Genomic DNA, 9959 nt, shown 5'->3' with positions numbered 1-9959 from the left:
TGTTCATGTCCACGGTGCAGTATAAATGTCACCAGTAGATGTCGCGCCTCACTAAACATTTGACCCAAAAACAAGAGGACACCACTTCTGTCGTTCAATTAGAAATTTATTCCAAGCACAGGTTAAAGTTTGGTTAATGCAGGTAAGGCTGCGGTGGCAGGTAGAGTAGAGTAGAGCAGGTAGAGTACAAAAACAGCTTTTGTGGTCCTTGAACTCAGTTTCCCCATCCTAGGATGTCCTGGACAAGAATTATGTCCAGCACTCGGGTTGAAGCAGAAAAGACTACAGCAAAGTCGGACAAGGGCAAGGAAAAGTCTGGGGCTACTTCATCTCTGTGCTTTAAATACGGGGAAACTGAAAGCCTTAAGTGTCCCAGTGGAGCTTTTATCCTGCAGTTTTTTTTTTTACTTCTCCTTGTTGGTGATTGTAGATCTAATTACTTGGACCATTTCTTGTTCAGTAGCGCCTCTCCTCTCATGGACAAAAAAAAAAAAAATCCACTGGGAAGCTTTATGTTTGGATAAACTTAATAATAAAATATATATCAATATATATTCAAACCCTTAGGCAATATATCTATCTTCTAAAATGTATATACACCTGTCAGACACAGTGATGCACATCATGTGCCTTGTTACATGGCCATAACACCTTTTAAAGGGGAATTCCACTGATTTTTCAAAATTCCTGCATCATTATAAACAAACCCGCTCCGAAGGAGTTTGGTGTGACATGGTTCATTGTAGAGAAACTTACTGGCTCAGATGATGTACAGTGGTGGTGATATACTGTCAAAAGTATCTGTTCCTTGAGGAACTTTTTGGTGTTTCTCACTTCAAGTTGAAACCTCTTTTAAACTCTACACACTTACAGGATGCATGTCCTTCAATGTAACATCACAACGTGCAGCATTTTCCATTTTCTCATGTGCAATTAAGGAATATTGTGCCATTATCTGTAAATAATAATGTTGTTCTTCAGAATTTCTGACTTTTATTATTTCTATTGTATATATAGCTTTGCTGCTGTGACACTGTGAATTTCCCCACTGTGGTACTAATAAAGGATTATCTTTGAGGAACCTTCAATCAGAGCACCTTAAGAGGTTCCTCCACAGTTTTAAATTGAAGAACCCCTAAACGTTGATGGTAAAATAGAGGTGAAGCTAAAAAATAACGGGGTTATTAATATGTCTCCACTGTGAATTCAAAAATATATTTAGGCCAAACAATGTCTTAATGACATCAGGCAGTGTATTCATAACCATTTAGTTCATCTGTAAGGAAGCTTTCAGAGATTTTTAAGAGATGTCTGGTTTCACTATCACCACTGTGAGCCATTCTGACCCTGTATGCTTCTCTAGAGTGTTTTACACCAAACCTACTCTGAACAACCGTGATTGTATCTTAGCCACTCAATTATGCAAAAATGTTGAAACATCTGTGGAACAGACTGGAGGGGACTGTAACGTATGAAAAAGATTGCATCAGCGTAGCTCCATTAACCAATAAATAAATCACTGATTGACACGATTGCATTTATATTGGTTTCTTAAACAGTAAAACCACCAGAGATGAATGAGCTCTTAAGAGTTAATCCAACGGCGGCAGTTGTACAATGTTTAATGTCCCATTTTCTGAATAAGGCACTCGACTTCTCTGCATAATAAAACCCTATTCACATGTAAAAACACTAAAGGCTTCAACCTCTTTGAGGTTTACACTTCCGGATATTTCCTGCAGACAATTTTTCAGCAAAGTACATCCCGTTTCTTTTTTTTGTTTGTTTGTTTGTTTTAGAAAATAAAAAATAGTATCGTTTTACACAGAAACACTTGGATTACATCCCTGAGCTATCACATGAATGCTGCCACAGTATAAAAATATTTCATAATAACCATTCAGGAAAACAAATAGGAAAACAATAGGGAAAAAAAACTATTAAATATATTTCAAATATATTTTATAAGGGCTGAGATGAATTCCAAGCATTTTTTGTTCATCTATATTTCCTCTTTTTTTCAGGTAAGGTTCAAAGACAGCACCGCAAGACCAAGGTCGTGTTTATGAGCAGTCTCCAGACCCGGTCAGTGTCCTTGGTCTTGCCTTACAGAAGCCCGCCTCCAGTTTGGACAGGCAGAAGGAAAAGACCAATTAGAGTGCTGGAAGTGTTTAGAGCTTATTCTTTCTTTCAGAGCTGCCTCAAACTGCTATATGCTGCCAAAGAAACATCCTACAGCTGGTACTACGTCTTCCATTACACACCGCCCCCAATGTGGACTACAGCTCCAATGAGCCTCAGCATCCTATGAATTCAGGGAAGGAGGTGGTGGTGGTCGTATTTACATGACCTTGGACCGCAGTGGAGGTGAAATGTCAAGCTTACCAGGCTGAGGAGCTTATTCTCACTGCAAAGGCCTGGAGGTGTGTTAGATGCCAATCATACACAAACACACACACACACACACACACAGCCCAGAACTTAAGTGAAACAGGCCAATACAGTCTGTGTTGTAGTTTTCAGCAAGTCCTCTCTAAAAACTACAGCTCCCAGCTATGGCCAACCATAAGCAGGATAAATCACAGCACTGGGCAGTGGCGGCATTCTGCAGGGTGTGTGTTAGGGCTGCAACTAGCGATTTATTCTTTAATTTAAAAATCTATTTGATTGATCAATTTTTAAATCTTTCTGTTCTCTTTGTTTCCTTAAGTCTGTGCAAGAAGCAAATCATTATTTTATGGAAAAACAACAAAAGTCAAATTGCCCCTGTCGTGTACTGCATTCTATCTGAATGGACCATCTGAACATTATAGAGCATTACGGAACATTTTTAAAACGAAACTCCTGAGGCTTTATCGCCCCCTGCGCTTCCTGTAGTGTATCACAATCTATCAGAATGACTGCATGGGCCTTATGAACTTCACAGAGTGTTACAGAGTGCTTCTGAAATGTCAGGATTGCGTGCAAACCACCCTTGCATTCACTAGAGTGTAGTACAATCTGTTGGACTGTCTCCATCATTTATGTATATGTAATATATGTAATATATTAATGTATATGTAATGTATTTATCATCCCTATACATCCTGTAGTGTACTGCAATCTGCCAGAATGATCTTCTGTGTTATATAAACAATACAGGGCATTCTAGAAATCCCTTAAAAGAAATCCACTGATTTAGTGGATTTAGTGATTAAGTTTAGTGGCCTCTACTCTTCCTGTAGTATATTACTGTCTGTCAGAAAGAGAATGTGGATCATATGAACATTATAGAGCATTATAGAGCTCCCCCTACACTTCATGTAGTGTATTACAGTCTGTCAGAATGAGTGTGTGGATCATATGAACAGTATAGAGCATTATAGAGCTCTCCCTACACTTCATGTAGCGTATTACAGTCTGTCAGAATGAGTGTGTGGATCATATGAACATTATAGAGCATTATAGAGCTCCCCCTACACTTCCTGTAGTGTATTACAGTCTGTCAGAATGAGTGTGTGGATCATATGAACAATATAGAGCATTATAGAGCTCCCCCTACACTTCATGTAGTGTATTTCAGTCTGTCAGAATGAGTGTGTGGATCATATGAACATTATAGAGCATTATAGAGCTCCCCCTACACTTCATGTAGTGTATTAAAGTCTGTCAGAATGAGTGTGTGGATCATATGAACATTATAGAGCATTATAGAGCTCCCCCTACACTTCCTGTAGTGTATTACAGTCTGTCAGAATGAGTGTGTGGATCATATGAACAGTATAGAGCATTATAGAGCTTCCCCTTCACTTCCTGTAGTGTATTACAGTCTGTCAGAATGAGTGTGTGGATCATATGAACATTGTAGAGCATTATAGAGCTCCCCCTACACTTCCTGTAGTGTATTACAGTCTGTCAGAATGAGTGTGTGGATCATATGAACATTATAGAGCTCCCCCTACACTTCCTGTAGTGTATCGCAGTCTGTCAGAATGAGTGTGTGGATCATATGAACATTATAAAGCATTATAGAGCTCCCCCTACACTTCCTGTAGTGTATTACAGTCTGTCAGAATGAATGGCTGTATCATATGGCCATTATACAACATTACAGAGCACTTTTGAACGAAACTACAGAGGCCGTATCACTCCCTATCTTGTTGTGTAGCAGTCTGTCAGAATAAGTGTATGAATATATAGAGCACTGAGCATTTTAGGTATACTTTTTTTTTTAACCATAATCGACTAATAGTTGCAGCCCTATTGTGTGTATGCCTACGCCACTGACACGCATGTGTTAATAGTATCGGTTGAGGCTGCGTGTGCCCGGTACATCCGGCTGTCCATTCATCCAGATCTCTCGGATGATTCTCTCTCTCTCCTCCAGTCTCTGTGCCCGCTCCAGCTCCTCGGCGGAGGTGAAGACGTTGGTGTTCAGGGTGCGCTCGAAGCGCCTGTGTCGTCGCGCAGACAGGTCCGAGCCCGAGTCCCAGTCTGAGTCCGAACCACTGCTGTCACTGTCCGACTCGGCTGGCCGCGGACGCTTCTTGCTGACCGCTCGCCTCCGCCGGCAGTCTGTCCGGCAGGAAATCTGCACCACCAGCGCAAAGAGTGTGAGGAATAGGCCCGCACACACACCACACATGAAATACAGCGCACAGCGCTCTGGGTGCTCTGTGGACACACACAAAATATGTACAGTCATTAAAGTGAATTTATTAATTTGTTAATTACAAACTGTAGGAATGAGAGCTACAAACTACGCTATAAACAACCCACTGACTGTATACATAAGATATAAGTCACTGGGTGGAACATGTAGCCACTGCTGCTCTAAAGATTGGAGAAAGATCAGAACCTGAGGTCAGGCAGGGTTATGTGAACTGTAATGTTACTGAAATATTAAAAGTAATAAATATATTGTGGTAAAGCTAATTTGCATAGCATATAAAATGCTTTTGCATAGCATATAAAATGCTTTTAACATTAATTATTTGCATAAATAGAACGTTTTGTCTACCTTGATATTTATTAAATTTTTACCAGATTATAATATGCCTTGTGTGAAGTGTGACTGTTACCTGTGATGTAGGTGTAGGCTGCGAGAGCGTTACTGATCAGAGCCATCTCCGTGCTGGTCGTTGCGGCGACAGTGACGGCGGTAGGATCCTGGTCACTAGGTGACGACGGCTCTCTCTCTTGATTTTCCTCTTTTCTTTCTCTTTCAGTTTCTCTCTGACCGTTTCCAGAGCGAGTCTTCTCCTCCAAATAAGGACCTGACTTTCCTCGCTTTGACTTCCCTGTTAACACACACACACACACACACTCTGGTTTAATCTGTTGATATCTGCTGTTGCGTAATAAGGCCTTTTCAGACAGTCTGCTACTATTACGTTTGACTGTTTGAAAGTCTTTCATTTGTGAAACCCGCAGCTGTATTTGGGTTTCATTTTAGGCTGGCAGGCCACATATCAGTGTGTATCTCTCAATGTGAGTGTGTGGGTGTGTGCAGACCAAGCAAACAGTCCATTAGACCAGTACGAGTAAACAGAGAGGGTGCCTTTAAAGTATGGTTTTAACATCTCAATCAGCCAAGTATTTGGCATCACCATTAAACATTTAAAACACATCTTGGGAAATTTCACATACTAAGACTTCCCACATCTAAAAGCTTTAAATCTCCAAAAATCTCTATATGCTGAGGCTTTTCACATCTTAAAACGTAACATCTTAGGAAATTTCACATCACATTTTAAACTCGTATATGTGACATATCGTCACATGCTAAGACGTTTTACATCTTAAAAATGTGTTGAACCTTTACAGTTTCAAAACTTTACATCACATCTCAGGAAATGTCACATCACATCTTAATGTGAAGGGAGTTTTTGACTTATTGACTTATTATTTATATTATATATATATATATATATATATATATATATATATATCTACATTTTGTTGATACGGAGTGTCTGGCTATGCCTTTACTGCTGTGACACTGTGAATTTCCAAACTGTGGGGCTAAAGGATTATCTTATCTTAAGACTTCTCATCTTAAAACTTATCTAATCTAATATCTAAGACATGCTAAGACTTAAAAATAAAAATCTTAAAATGTAGAATTCTTCACATCTTAAATCTTTACATCTTCACATCTTAAAATGTTTTATCACTTTCACATCTTAAAACTTTTTACATCAAGACTTTTCATATCCTCACATCTAAAAACACCCCCAACGGGCCTCTGCCTTTAACCCATCCGTGCAGGGAACACACACATACACACTAGTGCTTAAACACACATAGAGACAGTGAGCACACATGCCCGAAGCGGTGGGCAGCCATTGCCCAGCAGTGGTAGCTTCCTGAGCCCGGGTATTGAACACACAACCCTGTCATCAATGTAGGGTTGTAGTGCCACTTAAACACATGAAGAAATTGTGTGGAAAGTGCAGTTTCCAACATAACTTTAATGAGATCACAATTTAGCTCTATTATTTGACCATTTATGCCTATTCAATAATAGCCATTTTCAATAAAGGTCAATAGAGGCCATAAGTTCAGTAACTGATAGTAGGTGTTTTTGTGTTACAAGGCTTTTTAATAGCTGTGTTAATGCATATTATAGAAAATGTTAAACTGTGGCACAGAGGTTTAACTCCCTAAACCCTGTACATAGGCCCACACTTCAGTTCTTTTCTCTCATAAGTGCATCAGTCTAATAATTATCATATGTTTCATAGAATAGCAAAGTTAACCTGAAATTTTGATTGGTTAATGACAAAAATGCCGGTTTGTACATGTGACATAGCAAGTGCACTTTTTGTTATGTTTTATTAATAGGATGTTCATACCCAAAGTCATTTTTAGCAGTTCTTTTGGGTAAGCCAGTGATAAAAGTGGGTGGACCAAGGGCCTCCAGAACGTCCAACTCTTACCACTCAATATCAAACTTGCAAGGGAATGTAAACCCAATATAAATGTAAAGAATTACGTCACTATGTAATTAACTGGTGTACACTAGGTCCCATTCACTGTGAGCAACATTACCATTTTGGATGAAGTAGTCCTTTAAACATCTGACAGGTGTTGTGGTGTGGTTTGGGCTTTGGAAATTTATTAATAGAGCAGTAGAGCTGCTTCTATTACAGTACAGTGTAAACAAAAAAAGATCAAGCCTTCTGTCTTCTAAAGGGTGTGTGTGTGGCATGCCATATCTCATTATAAAGACTTCATAAAAACAAGTTTCACAAATTTGCTGGTCTATGTGGATATTGTATGAGTGTGTATGCATCACTGTGTATGTGTGTGGGTGTGTACTTAAATCAATCACGCATGTGGAAATGCAAAGCAAACAAGCCTGAGGGTCAAAGCCACTGCTTGCCTATAATTGAGATGCTGGCAGTGCTGCTGTTTTCCTTTAACTCACTAAAGCAGAGTCTGATATTGCCTGATAGAAAAGCATAGCCAGTAGAAGAAGAACACACATGAGCCTAAGGTCACCATGTCCAATGCAGAGCATGACCTCACGGATGATCTCGTGGGGCTAAAATGCAACCAAATCCTCACTGCAATGTTCCAAAATATAGTGTAAAGTCTGTATAGTGTAAAGTTTTATTGGGATAAAACTGTCTAAATATTGTGCCTTTTACTAACTAAACTTTAATAACTGATAATTGAGAGATCTCGTTATAAAAGAGAAGAGCAGTTAAATAATGGCTTTCTGAACTCAGCATTCAGGGGTCAAACCAGGTGCCCAGACTTTTGTCTTGGAAGACCAAAGTCCAGGCTTTACCACTCCCATTGTATAAACGTATAATATTACCCTATAATGTTATTAAAACATGTCCTTTTTGTCTGGGTGGACGGGGACCAGCTAGGGTGACTCTCAGGTGGGAAAAATTTAACGGCTTAATTGGAGGCCTCCGTGAGCAAAATGAGTAATGAACAGGTTGTTGTTGGATCCGAGTTGTGTGTTTGTGTCTAGGTTTGGCTCGGAGTGTGAATGGGGGGCTAAATTTAGGGCCCCTGCATTGATGAAAGGGGGTCAACGGTCAGAGTTGAGGTTGTTACCTGGTGCAGGGTCAGAGGTCAGGGACGGGTTCCCATCAGGCAGTGCGCTGTCTCCCACCACATTGGGGTCATGAGGTTGCAAGGGGGGCGGGGCAAACGGAACTCTCTGAACTGACTCCTGCAAAAGCTTCTTTGGAACTGTGGACAGAGAGAGAGAGAGAGAGAGAGAGAGAGAGAGAGAGAGAGAGAGAGATGTAAACAGTTGAAAATAGACAAAGAGAGAGAGACCAAAAGGAGAGAGAGGGAAACAGACAGATTCGAGAAAAAGAGAGAGAGATTGAATGATTCAGTCTTAGATCATGCAGAGTTTCCAAATAACACAGATCAGTTCCCAAAAATCTTCTATCCATCATTTCCCCCCACACACACTTCCCGTGAGTCAGCGTTCCAGACACTCACCCACAATGCACAGGGTTTAAAATTCGGAATGGCTGTGATGTGGTCACAAAACTGACCACGGGTCTGTCTGCCAAGCACACACACACACACACACACACACATACAAACACACGCACACACACGCATTCTCTCTTTGTTGGTTTTAAAGAGCGTAGCTAGAAAAGAACTGGCAGAGATACTGCAGCAATCAGCAATGACATTCAGTCAGACAGACAGGCACATAGACACACACACACACATTCAGCATTCCAGACAGACTCAGACACACACATGCATTCATATAGGTCCCATATGTATTATCTATATGCAATTATTTTTACATATAATTATTTATATTACATACAGACCTCATTTACACCTTACTTTACCTCACTTACACTTTAGTGCATGATGCGTTTACACTGGGTAGTCAAATATGTCTCTGGTCAGTCAGACTGAAATCCAATCGCTGTGTGGGACGGAATATGCAAATTCGCCCGTTACACAGCAGTTATTACTGGTGTTTGGGATGTGCTGGGAGGGGTTGTGGTTGTTGAATGTGTGATGGAGAGGTGGATGTGTTTACACTGCTGTAACATGAGGCTCAAATGTGTATTAGACCACCTCCTGAAGTGGTTTGATTGGAGTAATGAGATTTGTATCTGGTTTTAGTGCATCTCCGGTGCGTTTACACTTGCAGTTTTACGTGGCTTAACTTGATCCAGATATAACCCTGACACTCAAGACGCATAAAGTGACCAGCTGTACACAGGGTCTCAGATATTTACCAATATACACATATAGATATCTATGCCCCATATGTAATAATAATATCTCCTATATGTATTCTACATGTGTAAGCATCTATATGTACTAATATAGACGGTATGTATTACATGTATGTCAGTGTCTGAATGTGATAAGACATGTCTGCGACTAATCTTAACCTCAGGACATGTTTTATGGTTTACCCTCAAAATTAAGCATCAAGTTGGTAAATAATATCTCATTTTAATCTCAAGTTAGAACGTTTTGTGCTGAAAATGTACTAACACACACACACACACACACACACACACAAACACACAGTTACATTGTTCCTGGTGCGGGAGGTGAAAGGAAGTGGATGTTACTATAGAGAAAGGAATGATTACTGGTAGACCACCTGTCAACTTTCATCAGAATGACACACTAATCACTACTTTTTGTGTGTGTGTGTGAGAGACTCTAATCATGGGTCCTAAAGCTCAGCTTGAGATTATAGGACACTGATTGAGGCTAATTGAAGACACATGTGCACATATGTTTCCTGTGTGTGTGTGTGTGTGTGTGTGTGTGTGTGTCTATGTATATATGCACATATATATATACACACATGTGTAACTGCACACATAGGTGTAAGTGTTTGAAGAGAGAGAGATGATAGCAGAAGAATAATGTGTGTGTGTGTGTGTGTGTGTGTTTGTGTGAGAGAGAGAGAGAAAGAGAGAGTGAGTGAGAGAGAGCGAGAAATAGAAACATGTTTC

General features: G+C 40.0%; 1 protein-coding gene across 1 annotated transcript in view; it reads right to left on the bottom strand.

The window, feature by feature from the left end:
• Positions 1-98: 98 nt before the first annotated feature.
• Positions 99-9959, bottom strand: part of LOC140554509 (protein eva-1 homolog C) — a 64875-nt gene continuing 55014 nt past the window's right edge. Inside the window, exons 6-8 of the mRNA XM_072677605.1 lie at positions 8056-8193; positions 5061-5279; positions 99-4653 (exon numbers count right to left, since the gene is read on the bottom strand). Coding sequence (XP_072533706.1) covers positions 4277-4653; positions 5061-5279; positions 8056-8193 — 734 coding nt within the window. The 3' untranslated portion in view covers positions 99-4276. The remainder of the gene's footprint in view (positions 4654-5060; positions 5280-8055; positions 8194-9959) is intronic.

Source organism: Salminus brasiliensis, chromosome 1 (assembly GCF_030463535.1).
Source record: "Salminus brasiliensis chromosome 1, fSalBra1.hap2, whole genome shotgun sequence".
In the NCBI taxonomy this organism is placed as follows: Eukaryota; Metazoa; Chordata; class Actinopteri; order Characiformes; family Bryconidae; genus Salminus; species Salminus brasiliensis.
This window is presented reverse-complemented; position numbering and strand designations above follow the sequence as displayed.